The 17,912-nt window shown below is 43.3% G+C and overlaps 1 protein-coding gene across 1 annotated transcript; it reads left to right on the top strand.

Moving 5' to 3' along the window:
• The first annotated feature begins 4,999 nt into the window (after positions 1–4,999).
• Positions 5,000–10,299, top strand: LOC110746361 (uncharacterized). The gene is made up of 2 exons (XM_088247333.1): positions 5,000–7,696; positions 9,427–10,299. The coding sequence occupies exons 1-2, from the start codon at positions 5,000–5,002 to the stop codon at positions 10,297–10,299; spliced, it is 3,570 nt and encodes a 1,189-aa protein (XP_088103459.1).
• The last annotated feature ends 7,613 nt before the right edge of the window (positions 10,300–17,912 follow it).

Here is a 17,912-nt window from a genome sequence, read left to right as displayed (position 1 = left end):
CCTTCACGCCTAGTGAATAAGAAAACATGAACCTTTCATGAAAATACAATATAGTTGCAGAAACCCCAGTCTGGGTTCATGAACTATAAAAACAAAAAGCCCAAAATTTGTTTGTTAAAAATTGAAGTTTTCCCAAACTAGGTTCATGAATCATTTAAATCTAACAATTACATAAAATTGATCACAAAGGCAGAGAACAACATGAAAGTGACTTGGTTGTGGGTCCTTGAAATTCAACCACATTAAAGTGTGAAGGGATGGCTTGATGGCTCCGGATTTGGGTCAATAAATTTTTCTTTTGTTTCTGAAAAAATTGAATATTTGAATCTAAATCAAGAGATGAAATAGATTACCAATAAGAATTAGAGTGAATCTTAAACGGCACGTGTTCTTGATTTTTGTGTTCAATGCCAGAGTTGAAGGTAGTTGTGAAAGATAATAGAGGAAGAACATGTTCTTGGTTTTCTGAGAGAGAGCGTGTTTTGGTTGGAGTGATTTTTTTCTTTTTTTAAGTTTTTGTTTTTGTTTAAGTTAAATTAATATTTTGTACAGTAAAAGTAATAAAATAATGACAAATTGATATTTAAATCAGTTTTTTCTCAACTCTTAGATTAGATCCAAGGATGAGTGACCAAAACTTCCTTGGACCCTAGGTCTAGGAGAACGAGATTTTTCAAGAATTGCTAAGTGTTGAGGCCCAAAAAATCCATGGTTGGGCCCGAATAAATCCATAGCCCAAGACGATATATTATTGGAAAAAGACCTGGTTTAAAAGTATACAGAAGTCTGCCATGCGCAAGCCATATCATGCCAAATAAGATCTACCGTGCTAGAAATTGAGATTAAAATTATAAGATGCATTTAGCTCTGCAAATCCGTGCCAATTATCCTACCAAGCGTCATACTTAAAAAAAGCACGCCAAGCGACTTACCATGCCAAGCAGGAAATTATTATCCCACAACAAGCTTAAGTGGGCCCAAGCCACTCGAATGCCTGGGGCTTGCTTGAGCAGGATTGTGGTATGGATGGTAACGAGTTATCATGGGGCCCACCCATGGGTCGGAAAATGGAAGTCTCAGGTCGCTTGGGGGCCTCGGGACTCAAGCCCATTTTCTTAGACCCAAATGTGGGTAAGCACAAGAGAGGAAATGGCCCATTAAGTCAACTAGGGTAGCCCAACCAAAATAACCCATTACTTTAGCCTATAAAGCCCAAATATTTGGTGAATTTAGCCCACTTAATAGATGACTTGGTTTTCTATATTGAAAGGCTCATACCATTTGAATAAAAGAGTCCAAGGCCTTCAGCACTTGGCTGAAGCAGGAAGCCACGAAAGGCCAAAGGATCCGCATAAAAAAAGGGGGCTGCTGGGAGGTCACACATGGAAGGAGCAAGTTCCAAGTAAAGGCAGTAAAAAGACCAAGGGATATTGGCGTACAAGGGAGGGTGCCATCCTCTGAACCAGCATGCATATTCATTTTCCTTCCTCCATCAGATATTGGCCATGAAAGGAGGAAGAAAGAAGAGGGAAAAGATGGGTGGAAAAGGGAAGTTCCCCTCTGAGGCAACCGCTGGAAGAAGCCTGGAGCACCCAAAATCTCTGACTTTGTGGGATTGGGCAGAGCTGGCTTTGCCACCATAGGGTAAGTCAAGAAGGAAGAGAAGAAAGGAAGAAGAGAGCTTAGCTAGGTTGGGAAGAAACCATTAGGGTTTCTTGGAGAAGAACAAACCCCAGCAACTATAAATAGGGCCTCTTTTACCCAACACAGCACAACCCACAGCCTTCAGAGAGCAAGCTTTCTCTCTCACTTGCAAGCTCAGCAATTTTCGTGCCATCCTTGCCCATCTTCCTTTGCTTCCCCTGTTTTGGCAGACTGACAGAAGCTTGGATAGAGTCACTGTCAAGCTGCCGGAAGCTACGAAAATCACCCAAAACTCTCCCTCAATCATCCTTAGAACCTCTCTTCCCTTCCATTAGAACCCCTGACCTTCATAGAAACCCATAACTCTCTCTCTCTCTCTCTCTCTCTCTCTCTCTCTCTCTCTCTCTCTCTCTCTCTCTCTCTCATAAAGTGCTAAACCCATGATAATTTTGCTCCCATGCCACATGCCTCTCATGCCAAGCCCAAAAGTTTCTCTGCAAGCCTGAAGAAGTTATCTGTAAGTTGCTGTTGTTTTTGTTGGTGAAGGTAACCAAAATACTGCCTAAGGCCTTGCTGCCCTTTCGAAGCATTTTGGGGCTTAATTTTCGAACTCAGACAAAGGGGACAATTTCATCAGCCCAGCCCACCTGCTGCCAGAAGAAAAGGCCCCCTACATAAATTGGCGACTCTGCTAGCGATTAAGCCAATATCTGAACCAATGCCTCTAAAGAAGAAGACTAGAAGCAACAACATGACTTCTCAAGATGGGCCAGACCATGGTGATTCGGAATCAAGGCAAAATGCCTCCTCTAGAGAAGAAGGGCGTGCAAGTGAGGGAGCTTTCACCCTCTCAGACCTCATCGCTGCCATCCATGCCATGGGAGAAAGTCAGAAGGAGATGGTAGACACGATCAAGGAGCTGAAAAGTTCGGTCTCTAAGTCAAGCGAAGAAAACGAGAAACACCCACAAGAGGAGTTTGCTGCTGCTGGAAAAGGGTCTGAACAAAAGGGACCATCTTTTGTCACCCAAGAAGATGTCATTGCTATGCTGGAAAAAGAGCTGAGTAGAAGCCAAGAGGATTGGAAGTATATTCCTCAACCGCCGTATCCATCAAGCTTGCTCCAGCAGCCATATCCTAAGGGCTATGAAACACCAAGCTTTGTCCTCTTCGATGGGAGGAAAGGGAGCCCGAAGGAGCATGTCAACCGTTTCCTTGATGCCTTGGGACCACATGCTGGCAACCATAATCTCCGGCTCCGCGAGTTCTCAAAGAGCCTTACCGACTGTGCTTATACATGGTATACGACACTAGCACCAGGCTCTGTTCGTTCGTGGGAGGATTTGGTCAGTAGGTTCTGCAAAAAGTACTTCCAGCATGAGGAGAGAGTTACAACCACTCAACTCAACAACACTCGCCAAAAACATGGGGAGGATCCCGTGGACTTTGTACGCAGGTTCCGGGACCTAGCTTTGGACTGCTATGATGAGAAGGATGAGGAGGTGCTGGTCGAAATTTGCATCAGCAATATCGTGGCAGATTATAGAGTCTATTTGGAAAACATTGGCATCAGTCAATTTTCTCGGCTGCTGGAAGCAGTAAGGAAGACAAGTATATCTGTCAAACCAACTGGACAGAGAAGCTGGAGGAGTGAGAAGAAGGAGGTGCATCAAACATTGGCTGTGGACGATAAATCATCGGGTGACTACAACTCACGCAAGCGAAAGGATAGGGAGACATACCCACCATTACCTTGCAAAGACGAAGAGTTCCATGCTATTCTCGACACAATGATTGCTGATGGTGCAATCAAGCCTCTCAGACCTTACAAAATCCCCACCCGAGAGGAGAAGAATGATCCTAGGTACTGTCGTTATCACCAATTTGTGGGGCATCCAACCACAGCTTGTCAAAGCTTAAGGAGGATTTTACATGCTAAAATACATGAAGGAGTTCTTGAGCTTCCCTCCAGGAAGCAAACCATCGACGAAGACCCCTTGCCAAAATGAAGGGGAAAAGAGATAGCTGCTGTCATCACCTGCTCCGATGACTTACTCGACGACGATGAGTTATGTCACCCATGGAAAAATGACCCAAAGCCACCCGAGGCTACTTGGGAACCTTGTGGAAACATGGAGAAAGCTTATTGGTGCAAATATTCGAAACCTTCCAGCTACAATACCCCATGGCCCCTTGCCGATGGATGGGATGATAGCACAGCCAATGAAGTATTCTCGATGGACATGCCGGAAGAATGCTACTTGGGGGCTTCGTCTGTGCCGCAGGAAACAGCTGCTGTAACGTTTCACAATCTTACGGAGGCCGAAGCAAGTGTGATGGAACGTTATCTAGGTCTGAAGCAGGGACCTACGGCCTCACAAGTCCTCCAAAGGAATCCAAAATTCAAGTCACTCTTTGACCAACTTGGCTTTGGGCCTCAAGCAAGAGAAGCAGCTACTGTAGCTCTCATGAACATCTCTGCGGAGTCGAATCCTCATTGCTTCGCTGCTCAACCACAAAGGTCATTCTTGGGAAATGACAATGCTATCGTTTTCATAGATGAAGACATGGAAGTTCCATATCCGGATCATAGAAGACCACTTTATTTGGAGGGACAAATCAACAATGTGTTTATAAGAAGGGCTTTGGTAGACACAGGTTCCTTTGTCAATATATTGCCCCTATCTGTGCTTACGGTAGCTGGTATTCCATTATCCAAGATAGTCCAATCTCAAACAAGCATCAGCGATTTCGGGAATAAAAGTGAGATCACGGTTGGGCACGTGCAGGTAAATCTGAAGGTGGGGCCAATTAGGTCGCTTACCAAGTTTTATGTAGTAGATGTAGATGTGGCTTATCATGCTTTACTTGGAAGGCCATGGCTCAACAAGCATAAACTTGTGGTCTCTACTTACCATCAGTGCGTGAAGGGAAGGATTGGGCTAAGGCCATTTCGCATACTTGGGAATCAAGCGCCGTTCAACAAAGACGAAGCCCACTACTCCGAGGCAAAATTTTACACTGAGTGCATAGGCGCTGGAAGCAACCCATCTAAGGATTTCGGAATCTACCTACCCTCATGGACTGAAATTCGTGATTTAAGCAATGAAGAACTCATCACCATCGTTGAGCGAGAAAGAAAGAGACACTCGGAAGCTAACAACCATGCCTACAATCATTCCCAATGCTTGAAAGTGACACTGCCAGACGGATGCATCGTGTAGAGCTTATGACGGGATTGGGGGCTTGACCGTGTCCTATGGGAAAGCCCCGAGTATGGAGGAGAAGCCATGCAAACAAACAGCCGTAAGGGTCCAAATAACAAAACATCCCCGTCTTGCGCTTTCCAGGAGCCAATGATAGCACCTAGACACATGCAAGATGGATCAACAGCCGTAGCTGAGCAGCTGGAAGCAATTAATCTGAGTGACGACCCCTCTGCCCCAAAGCCTATCTCCATCAGCATCCATTTAACAAATGAGGAGAAGGAGGCCTTAGTGCCTTTGTTAAGAGAATTCAGAGATGTATTTGCTTGGAGCTACGAGGAAATGCCCGGTTTAAATCCAAACTTGGTAAGCCATACATTGAATATTAAGCTTGGTACGAAACCTGTTGTGCAGCCAAGGAGGAATTTTCATCCTGAAATTGAAAAGCAAATCAAGGTGGAAATTGAGAAGTTGTTAGCTGCTGGATTCATCAAGCCAATCAAGCACCCAACATGGCTAGCAAATATTGTTCCCGTGAAAAAGAAGACCGGAGTGATTAGAATATGCACGGACTATCGAGACCTCAACCGAGTTTGCCCAAAGGATGAATTCCTGCTACCCAACATGGATATCCTAATTGACTCAACTTCGGGTCAAGGTTTGCTATCATTCATGGATGGGTTTAGCGGTTACAATCAGATTAAAATGTCACCCAAAGATGCTGAGAAGACGGCCTTTCGAACACCATATGGGAATTTTTATTACACAGTCATGCCGTTCGGTCTTAAAAATGCTGGTGCCACCTATCAAAGAGCCATGACAGCGGTGTTTCACGATATGATGGGAAAAGAGGTGGAAGACTATGTGGATGATCTTGTGGTGAAGTCAAAAACTAGAGAAGGCCATCGAGCGGTGCTGAGGAAGGTGCTGGAAAGATGTCGGATGTATGGGTTAAAAATGAACCCCAAAAAGTGTGCATTCAGGGTGTCATCCGGAAAATTCTTGGGGTTCCAAGTGCATCAGCGTGGCATAGACGTAGATCCTGAAAAAACAAGAGCTATAAATTCCCTTGCGCCTCCAAGAAATCCAAGGGAGTTGAAAAGTTTCATGGGGAGATTGTCCTATATTCGACGCTTCATCTTAGGTCTTGCTGCCACTATGAGTGTTTTTACTCCCTTACTCAAGAAGGGCAGCCCATACGAATGGAGCAAGGAATGCCAAGAAGCCTATCTGCAGGTGCAACAAATAATTACTAAGCTGCCCACCATGAGAGCACCCATTCCAGGACTTCCTCTCAAGCTTTATCTAGCTGCAACAAATACAACAGTTGGGGCCTTACTCGCTCAAGATGACCATGGTGGAGAAGAAGGCCCTATTTACTACGTAAGTAGGCAATTAAAGGGGGTTGAAGCAAGATATCCAAAGACCGAGCTTTTATGCCTTGCCCTTGTCTATGCTGCGCAGCGCTTGCATCACTACTTCCTTGCTCATAAGGTACAGCTCATAGTGAAGTCCGACCCCGTAAGGTACTTGCTCATGAGATCGGTGCTCTCTGGACGTCTTGCACGGTGGCTATTGCAGCTGTCCGAATTTGATATCACATGCACAACTCCTAGGGCCATCAAAGGACAAGCCGTGATTGACATGCTGGCTCTATTTCCTGAAAAAGAAGGACCAATTCTTTCGAAGGAGATTCTGGGGGAGCTGCCGGAAACGGTGGCTGTTGTTACAAAGGAAGAACCATGGACCCTCTACTTCGATGGTTCTGCTACGTCAAATGGTGGAGGAGCAGGTGTGGTACTCATCAACCCCGAAGGGCAAGCCACGGCCCTCTCGTTCAAACTAAATTTTCCATACACAAATAATGTGGCGGAGTATGAGGCATTCATTATGGGGTTATCTACAGCAAAGGAAATGGGCATAGAGAATATTAAAATCATTGGCGATTCAAATTTGGTGCTAAGTCAGTTACAAGGAAGCTTCGCTGTGAAGGAGTCAACATTGGCACCATATCGCACAGCTGCTGAAAAACTGATCGGTTCTTTCAAGCAAGTGCTGCTGGAACATATCCCGGGAGTCACCAATAGATACGCCGATGCTTTGGCTACATTGAGGTCAAAGCTCTCATTTATCCAAGAACAGCCCAACATCACCGTGATAAAAAGGGATGTTCCAGCAGTTGAAGTAACGGCTCAGGAGGAGCCGCTGGAGGAAAAGGATTGGAGAAAATCCGTGAAAGAAAGTCTGATCGAGGGAAGCAACATCAAGGACTTGAAGGACTATGTGGTTATCTTCAGCGAACTCTACAGACGCCTGCCAGGAGGTATTCTGACACGCTGCATAGGACTGACAGAAGCACAAAGAAGACTCCGAGAGGTACATGAAGCCACTTGCAATTTGGAGCCAATAATCGGCCTATATCGACGCTTGCAACGCAAAGGTTATTATTGGCCAGAAATGAAGAAACAAGTAGCTGAAGTCCAAACCAATTGTCCCAATTGTGCAACAATACCCTCCACCGAAGAATCATTCACCATTTCATTTGCGGAAGATTGGAGGGCGCCATACTTGGCGTTCTTTATTGAAGGAGTTCTACCAAGCGGCATTAAACATGCCCACAAGCTCAAAAAGATGCTGAAGAGATACTTCATAGATGGATCCATTCTCTATCGCAAAGGGTTTAATGGTGAACCTTTGAAATGCTTAGGAGAATCTGAAGCGCAGCAAGTGATGCAGGAAATTCATGCTGGAGAATGTGGTGAACACCAGGGGATGAAAACACTCTATCGGCAGCTGCTGAATATCGGGTATTATTGGCCCACTATGAAGAATGATGCGTACAATTTCGTGAAGAAGTGTCATATGTTGCGTAGATACAGCTCCACCAAAATGGATTAAGCTGCATCCTCAACTTGTGATACTCGCAAGTGCACGAGCCGTTTGGTAGTATAGCATATGTAAGTGCGAGGTCGATCCCACGAGGATTGGTGATTGAATGATCCAATTCATTTTCCCTACACAAAACAGAAATGAAAAAGAAAGGAAATAAATAAAACAAGGAAGAAAGAAAATAACTAACTCAAGTAGATAAGTTCCCAAGTTCAATTAGATTAACGGATTGATTCTAGCTAATGTATGATTAAGCCATGGTGTGTGGTCATAACCTTGTGTTCCTAATTCCCTAATTTGATCATTTGTTGTCTAACCTAAAATTAAGCATTAGGAACCCATTAAGCATAGAAGAACAATTTAAACAACCAAGCATGTATCTAATCCCTGTTGTCGAATGTCCATACATACTCTTCCTATTCATAGTTCAATTCGAATTAAAGTATGGTGTCTACTCTTAATTCAAACCAAGATAGCTAACATGCAAGCCTAAATGGTGATCAATCATTCAAACTAGCATATTAACTTATAAGCATAATGAATAAGAACAAAAATCATAATTGAAACTTGAAAACTAATCAAACTTGAAACTAAAGAAAAGAATTTACATAACAATGAAAATTAAAGTAGAACTTGGAAAGACTTAAAGGAAAATTTCAGCACAAAGATCTCATTATAACAATTGAAAACTAGAAAGAGAAACTAAGAGAATTTGAGGGAGAGAAGGGAAGGGAGCTCTAGAGAAGTGTTTGAGAGCTCCCCCCCTTGGGGTGTGTTTACAAGCTTGGGAAACCTCACTATATATAGGCCTAAGGAAGCTGAAAATCTGAATTAAGTATGGCTAATGCATACAACACTTGTTTTATAAAATCTGAAATGGTTGATGCACTTCACTAATGCATACAACACTTCCATTATAAAATCTGAAATGGTTGATGCACTTCACTAATAAATCCCACCAGCAGCCCTAGCTCATCTTCATGTCACCATGACCAAGCTTCCAACCAGAAATAATAGCTCATCCTGAGGTCAGCATGACCAGCAACTTCAAGGGCTTACGAATTGGGCTTCCCTTAAGCAAATTAAGACTTTAAACACTCAAACGTGAAGTTCAGAATGTCTTCTTTCCAGCCATATATCATTTGGGCCAATCCAAGGTCGGAGGAGGAAGTTAAGGCCAAAACAAATTGCTAACTCATTTTGCGCGCTGATAAAATCCATCCTGAGCATGGCTCTGTGTTTGCTAGGTAACAGACTCCATATTTATCCAATGGGGCTGAATTTTGGATATGTTATATTACACACCCATTGGAACAACTTGTATGAAGAATGTGGCCTCATCCGAGCTATGTAGGTTGCTGAAACAAAGCTTGCAATATGACCTACGAAACTGGGCTGGCAGGGGACTGTAGCCAAAATTGAGTTTGTCTTTAAGCTCTTCATCCATTCATCCAAATTAGGCCCTAACATGCATGGATTGCATCATTTACTATCCAAAGCCCTCATTATTACCTAAAGCTCAATGAACTGAAAGATAAACACAAAAAGGATTAAAAGCACAAGTTTAACTCAAAAACATAACCAAATCATAAGCTAGAAGGGTACAAAATGATATGTAAATATGCACCGATCATCATACATGCCAAGTTCATGCCAATCTAAGTCACAAGCCTCCCACGTTATTGCAGGACATGCGTACTCCTTGGCCTTTTCACACTTGGGGGCTTGACCTGATCGGAACTGTCCACCCGCCTTCTGATGGTTATATATGGATCCTCACAGCCACTGAGTATTTCACGAAGTGGGTTGAAGCAATTCCTCTTCGAAAGGCCACGAGGGCTGCCGTTGCAAATTTCATCCGTGAATACATTGTCTGCAAATTCGGAATCCCATACAAGATCGTCACTGACAATGGTACCCCATTTGTTAACAAGCAAGTAAGCTCGACACTTAGCGGCTATGGCATCAAGCATCGTCGTTCCACGCCATACTACCAGCAGGGAAATGGCCAAGCGGAAGCCACAAATAAAACTTTGTTGAGAATCCTAAGCAAGATGGTGTATGAGTATGAAGGAGGCTGGAGTGTCCACCTGCCGGATGCTTTATGGGCTTACCGCACCTCTCCAAGGAGCGCCACGGGTTTCTCGCCCTATTTGCTTGTGTACAGTTCCGATGCCATATCTCCCGTCGAAATCACTATCCCCACTGCTAGAGTATCAGCTGTTAATGACCTTGAATGGGATGCAAAGACATGCTCGGAGTGGCGCTTGTTAGATATCGAGGCTTTGGATGAGAAAAGAGTGGAAGCCGAAAGAAGAACAGCACTTTACCACAAAACCATTGCCCAAGCTTACAACAGAATAGTCAAGCCGCAAGCCTTCAAGCAAGGAGACCTCGTGCTAAAAGTCATCGAGCATGTGAGGAGACAAGTATCGGGACCTTCCAAGTTTGCCCCGCAATGGGAAGGACCATTTGCAGTCAAAGAAGTTTACAGCAGCGGCTATTATTGCTTGGTCTCTGTCAAAGAAGGCATGCTAACGGATCCCATCAACGGGATGTAGCTCAAACCGTACTACTGCTAAGTCGATTTTATAGTCTGCACCTTCATTATTGCATTTCTTTTCATTTCGGATATGAACTCCTTCTATGTCCTTACTTGGTATTTTGAAAAACGCTTGTATGATGCACCATTATGGTAGCATGAGCTTTGCAATGAAAATGAAGAAGTATTTTGAAAAAGAAAATCTGCCTCTGAACTATTATTTTCCTTTATGTATCACCAAACTTACCTTGCACCAAATACTATATATATACGTATATAATAACAATAATAATAAAAATATATATATACACGCCACTTAGCAGTAAAACATGCCAACCAAAGCCACTTGGATGGGGTCCCAAATCATCAACAAGCATCACGCCTAAGCAAAATGACATATGCCAAGCTATTACAAAAAAAAAGGAGCATGCAATTCTTGAGGTGCTGGAACAATGGAATCATTGTACCCTCTTAATAAGCAATGCAGAACATCTGGAATTTTGGTAAAAACCATGCACACTAGTCTGGCCCTTTCGAGGCATGACAAGAAGGTGCTTTTCAGGCCTAATAATTAGACAAGCCATGCAAAGGAAATTTAGGAATTCGACTCCCACCAAAATTTTGGCATCATATGCCTTGTTTGTTTTTAAGGATGTCCGACCTGTCAGAAAATCTCAAAAAAGGAGGGGTTTCACAAGGACAGATTTTCTCAACCAAGCAGCATATATATGAGATACGAGGACTACAATATGTTTCGAGTATTCAGAAATTGTTGCAAGCCCCAGCGGTTCAGAATTACATTGCAAAATTATAACGACATAGTCGTTAGATTATCCAAAATGTACACAGCCATAACACAAAAAAAAAAAGATAATAAGGTTATACACGCTGAAGGTTCATGCGTCCTATTGTCACAAAAGGGACGAGAATTGTGCACCAGGTCGGTGGACCCCAAGGAAAATAACCTGCAAGCAAGAGGAAAAGGAGCAGTAAGAGCATGTGTCAAAACTGGATGATGCTGGAAGAAGCAGCCTAGCAGTGAAGGGGATGAGATGGCAATAAGAAGAAAGACGAGGGGATAAGGAATCGGAAGTGTAACATACCATGAAACTATAGAGAATGTCCAAAAAGGACGGAGGATGCCCTATGAGACAACCTGGTTGCTGCTTCTGTCACACACTCTGCACCATCGACAGAGACGCCTCTCGCAAGAAGAAGATCATGTAATTCCTGACGTTGAGTCTCCAATTCTTGCTGCCTAAGGTTCAAGGCATCAGCCGCAGTCTTCACTTCATCTGAACCTAGCATCAGTCCCATGCCATGAAGAGCTCGCGCCCCAAATACGGCTCGCGCCAGATTCCTCACCAAGTTGAGGAGAAAATCCACATGGAACCCTAGGGTCATAGCCTCGCAGATGGCGTCTCGCCAGCAAAGAAGCCGGTGATTTGTGATGTCCAAAAGCTCCATGGTGTCCACCCCGTGAAGTACCAAACCCAAAGCCCGGAAGGCGGCACTCCTGGAGAAGGATGAAGCGATACCCGTAACCTCTGCAAAGCATCCGTGCTTACCCATGAATCTTCTTAAAGCTTCGACTGTTTCTGGGTACACGAAGGCACCTAGGAAGGTTGCATACCCATCAAACCTGTAACAGAGAGGAAGAAGCTCGTCGATGGACCGAAGAATCTTGACGCCGCCATCGAAGAAAGCTTTGAACGCCATGAAGGAAGTCTCCCAATCTCGCCAGGACATGCTTTCTTCCGATAAGCACTCTACAGCAGAAAATTTTTTGGGGGTACCACCGATTAGATGACCCACATCAAGGACGTCACCAGGAGTGGAGGCTGCTGGAAGGTCTGGAGTAGTGCCGGCAGCTATGTCAAAGAGGGCTGGAGTAGGAGTCGAGGCTGCTGGAAGGTCTGGAGTAGTGCCGGCAGCTATGTCAAGGAGGATTGAAGCAGGAATTGATGTTGCTGGAAGGTCTGGAGTGGTGCTAGCAGCTATGCCGAGAAGGGCCAAAGTAGGAATTGTTGCTGTTGGAAGATGCGGAGTAACAATGGCAGCAACATCAGTCGGAGGAGTAAAGGGTACGTTTTCCGCGCCTTGTGGAGCGCCCTCAACCTGGGAAAAGAAAGAAAAGCAAGCTTAAATGATAAGTAACCTAAGAAGAGGCTAGGCCGGGACATAGAAAATGGAGAACAAGGAATGGGTACCTCGTCGGCAGTCTGCGTAGCGTCAGCAGCAGGAAGACTAGGGCCAACCTCTGAAGAAGGATATGTCGTGCCCACAGCAGTAAGGACCACCTGCAAAAAAAAAAAATATATATATTTATGTGGCAGGGCATGCATTGTGAGTTGAAGCAGGCAATACGCAGGACGTATATACAAATGCAAAACAAAAAAGGACTTCCAATACCAGTTCAGGATTCATGCGTCGCTCAGGGTTGCTGGCAAGTCCGGGAGGCATATCTGAGGTATCCGGGTAAGTGCCCTCATCACGGCTGTAATACTGGTCCTCGTCAAGGTCCTCATCCGTGCCATTCGTGCTGTGAGTGCTCCCTTGCTCATGGGTGCTAATCCCAGTTCTTACGGCGTCATCTTCATTGCTCCCATCATCGTCATCATCATCAGCTACCACCACTACATCAGATCCTGAGTCTGCGCCCTTGCCTCGGCGAGCGCCAGCGAATTGTGTTTGAAGTATACGCATGCTCCGGCACCTCGGAACCATGGGGGCTTTCTCGCCCTTGCCTCAAACTTGGGAAGTACCTGTAAAACAAAAGGAAGAAAGCAAGTCCAGAACCAGCAGTATAAGAAAAAAAAGCATGTATATATAAAAAGGAACGCATAGTTAGCAAGTGGTGCTTACTGCGAGAAGGCGGAGCTTCCTGGGTCTTGTCGACTTGTTTGCTGCTGACAGGGGCCATAGGTTGCTGCCGCAGCAAGGGCACTATGGGGGCACTCTTCTTGGAGCTGGGGGGACCGCTTGCCGCTACCTTTGGAATAAACTTTTTCGGGCTTTTTGCAGCATGCCTCTTCTTCTCAACACTATGGCTTTCCTCTCGTTTCCTCTTCCCATGTGCAGTACTTCTTCCGGCACTGTGAGAGCTGGGCCTCTCTAATTTCTGTTTTAGTTTGGAAAAATCACCAACAATTTGCCCACTTCTAGAGGTAAAGGGCATATTTCGCTTTTCACTCAAAGAAATTGCCTTCTCTTCAGATACTAGACGAGCATGATAAACCACAGTGGGCAGCAACATGTCACAATGAGCGGCATGGAACCGGCTAAATGAGGCAAAGCAACGATTCCAGTAATTTCGGTATGCCTTTGAGAGGCCATCTTCCGGTACATTGCCCTCGGTCCAAAAAACCTTGTGCAATGAAAAAGGATCCCCATGGCTAGGATCAGAAGGCACACCTTGATCGAATCCAAGCTGTCGTCTGACTCGGTGAGCTGAATAATACACAGAAGCTTCCAAATGGTCGTCACCAAGTGTCGGCAAAGGAAAACGTGCGGCACTCAACAGCGCCTCTCTTCGTAATCGACTACCCCGTGCCGTAGTTGCTGGAGCCTCAATCAAATCATCAGAGTCAGCAGAAACAGGCACGTGGCTAAATCCTTCCGACAAGGCACAATAAGGGCGGAAGATGAAGCTCTCAACATTATCCAACAGCTCTAGAAAATTTTGGCCTTTCCTCTGCATACGTCGGAACCATCGGCAGATCAGAGGAAGTTTCTCCGGCATATACGAACCACCATCAGAATTAGCAGATTCGTTGGCCTTGGAATAAGGATGCGGAGATACCTCTATCCCTTTGAACCGTTCTGTTGTTAATTATTATGTTAACTCGCAATTGTACGGGGCAATTAGTAATATAGCAAGACAAGTACGAGGTCGTACCCACGAAGACTGAGAAGTTCAAATTAGTTATGTACGTAGATTACCGAATTCAAGAAGTTAGGAAGTTAAGTCTAAAACAGAAATTAAAGTGAGAGTGATTGTGATTGTGAAAGGAAGTGAGCAAACTGAAATTGCAAATGAAAGCAAATAAACAAGTGTAACAAAGAGTGGTTTTAAGAGTTGGAAAACAGATTTGGAGACTAGGGCATTCGAATCACCATAACAATTCAATTCTGGGTTATATGGAGTCAAGTAACAAGTTTAATTCAGATTCAAAGATTGATTCTAGCTAAAGTATGATTAGGCCATGGTGTTTGGTCCTAACCTTGTGTTCCTAATTCCCTAATTTGATCATTTGTTGTCTAACCTAAAATTAAGCATTAGGAACCCATTAAGCATAGAAGAACAATTTAAACAACCAAGCATGTATCTAATCCCTGTTGTCGAATGTCCATACATACTCTTCCTATTCATAGTTCAATTCGAATTAAAGCATGGTGTCTACTCTTAATTCAAACCAAGATAGTTAACAAACAAGTTCTAATGGTGATCAATCATTCAAACAAGCATGTTAACTTATAAGCATAATGAATAAGAACATGAATCATGAATCAAACTTGAAACTCCAAACTTATAAACCCAGAATATTCATGTTAGGTTACATCGAAGCCCTAGTTATGGATTTAGCTACTCATAATGGAAAAGAAACTAAAATAGAAATGGGAAAACATAATGAATGCCATAAGAGTAGAAAAACCCTTTTATGAAGTTCTTGTAGTGTCCAATGCTTCTCCAAGAGCTTCTCCACGTCTAGAAGGATGTATGAAGGATATGGAGGTGATTTGAGATGAGCTTGAGTGAGTGGTGATGGCTGAGAAAGAGGAAATTCGTAGGGAAATGGAAGGGATGTTTTCTGGAGCTGTTTTGGTGATTTTGGGGCAGTTTAGAGTATTGGGTTGATTGCTTGAGTGTTTGGGGTTGTGGGAATGTATGAGGATGATTTCTGGATGATGGAAGTGTGGAGGATGGCTGAAGTGAATTTTGTAGCTTGAAGACTCCTCTATTTATAGGGCTAAGAGGGAGGAACATCATGATGAAATCCAACACCACCATTCCTCATTTAATACAACCCATAACTCCCACTTCATCTTGTCTATGTTAGTGTGGTTGGAATCAATCCCATCCCATACTTCTTTTGCTGCACCTCAAGCTTTCTTCACATGGGATCAAAGGTGATCAATTGTGGCTGCCTTTTGCTGCCAACCCATGTGGTCTTCTTTTGGTTGTTGAACAAAAACGAGTCTTCTGAACTAGACTTGGTGTAGGAAGGCCAGAGGTTTCAAAACGTATCCAATGGGGCTCAAATCTGGATATGTTGTAGTAGACACCCATTGGAACAACTTCTATGAAGAAAGTATTCCCATCGGAGCAGTAGAAGTATGCGTTTTGGGCCTTGCAATTTGGCTGCCGAACAGAGACTGGAATTGACTTCATTTCATTTATGCTTTACATGCATGCACATGCTTTCTCTATAATAACTCCAGCATGTACCAACTTGATCCTTTAGAATTTCATAGCTGGAATGCCTCCCCACTTCACTCATTATGTTGGATCCAAAGTCAGTTGCAGCATGGGTGAGGCACATGGAGGCACATGACAAAGCTGGCAGCTGCAAATCCTCCTGAGCAGGGTTGAGTGTTGGGCGGGCTGAGCACTCCACAAATGTCCAATTGGGCTGAAATTTGGATATGTTGTACTAGACACCCATTGGAACAAGTTTCATGAAGATCTTCACCTCATCCAAGCCCCATAGCATGCTGATCCAAGGCCAAGAAGCGGACCTACGAATTTGGGCTGGAAAGGAGTTGTAGCCAAAATGTGTTTGTCTTTAAGCCCTTCTTCCATTCACCCAAATCAAGCCTTAACATGCATGGATTGCATCATTTCCTATCCAAAGTCATCATTGTTACCTAAATGTCAATTAACTGAAAGATAAACACAAAAAGGATTAAAAGCACAAGTTTAACTCAAACACATAGCCAAATCATAAGCTAGAAGGGTACAAAATGATATACAATTATGAACCGATCAAATACCCCCAAACCTAGATTTTGCTAGTCCTCGAGCAAAACAACACAAAACAAAGTTAAAAACAAAAAGTTAACTAAACCACTTTCGTAGGTAACTCGATTGCATTGAGCGTATGCAACAAGCCTTTAAACCTCTAGGCATCCCTAGTAGGAGGAGTTGTGTCTCCTGAGGGTTTAACAGAAACGATACCCACAAACGCATTACTAACTCTACAAAACAAAGTGGTTAGTAAAACTTGAAATCAACTAATGAGAACGAAAGAAAACTTTAGTCATACCTCCAACACCGTAGAGTTGCCAAGATAGGTGATCAATCAGTGTGTAATGTGGAAGCTATAGCTCAAAGGCACACGGTTTCAAAGCAAGCACACTCAAACCTTGAATAAAGAACATGCTTCGACTCTAATTCTCACAGATAACACTCAATCACTCAGAACCAATGGTTTTATTCTCTCAAACAAGCTAAAGTGAGTATATGAAATAGAAGCACAATATTTGGTTAGATCTCATGAAGGGAATCAAATACTAAGAATAGAGATACACACATACCTACCAGCACCCATGAATACATCCTCAAAGATCAGCTAGGTCTTTCACAAGGTTTGTAATGAAAGGTAAGGTTAGGGGAAATGGAAGAATTGGAAGAAAAAACAGGTAACTTAAGAACATACCAAGGTTGCATTCTTCATTGATCTGCAAGGTAGCATTGACTTATAATGGCATGGCTGCAAACTTCATGGTACCACCTGGCATAGACTTTATTTATTTATTTATTTATATTTTTTTTTACACTTAGATCAAATCGAAACACTTTCATCTTCGTTGATTTGATCTGCATTTTCATTAACTTCATTGCACAGAATCACACCATCTTTCATTTAGGCACATGGCAGCAACTTCCTTGCTTCAAACTTTATCTTGGCACACCTTGGTATATTTCTAAGCTATAGGGTATGGCTACAATAGGTGAAGTATCTCAGATTGAGATACAAAGGTAGGGAAATGATGAGGGTGATAGAAGAAAAGGCTTTAAGTGTTTGGCTTCAAGAGGGTTGATGGAACACACATATAGGTAGGGTGAAAAGAAAGCACATCGAATGGTTATGCACACATAGCCTAGCATCACTTCAATGAGTTCATTCATGAATGAGAGCAAGCACATGATATCTGCAAAAGAGAATCATCCTTAGTATTCAATCAAAATGGAATAATGAGATCATTTAGAGTGAAATGAAGAAAATAAATTGGGATGAGAAGTAGAAACACTTTAAACCCTCTCAAGAAAGCAATTGGGCTCAATATAGCTCACTAGGGTAGTCTCCACTATTCTCCTTCGAGAATTTGAGCATGGTACTTTAGCCACCAGAATTCTAGGAGCCAAAGCTTTGTGAAGTGCAAAATTCTGATATGAAAACCTCAATGGCAGCTCCATAGCATTGATTGTATGACATTAAAAAAAAAAAAATTAGTGACAAATGAACGAAAATTGAAAACACAAATGAATGAAATTTGAAAACCTTCCCCCCAGACCTGAATTGAACATTGTCCTCAATGTTAAAGCAAAGTAAAGATGATTGAGAACAAGTAAATGATAAAGGGAAAAGTTAAGAAAAAGTTTAGAAGAAAAAAAAAAAAAAAAAAAAA

This window comes from Prunus avium, chromosome 1 (genome assembly GCF_965620075.1).
Source record: "Prunus avium chromosome 1, drPruAviu1.hap1.1, whole genome shotgun sequence".
Classification (NCBI taxonomy): domain Eukaryota; kingdom Viridiplantae; phylum Streptophyta; class Magnoliopsida; order Rosales; family Rosaceae; genus Prunus; species Prunus avium.
Note: the sequence above shows the minus strand (reverse complement) of the source record. Positions and strands in the feature narration are given on the sequence as shown.

Bases quoted from the DNA above. Each gene is read 5' to 3' on its own strand.
- LOC110746361 (XM_088247333.1), top strand. From the start codon at position 5,000: ATGATAGCACCTAGACACATGCAAGATGGATCAACAGCCGTAGCTGAG. The intron at 7,697-9,426 runs GTGAAGAAGTGT...ACGTTATTGCAG, and splicing joins AGAATGATGCGTACAATTTC to GACATGCGTACTCCTTGGCC.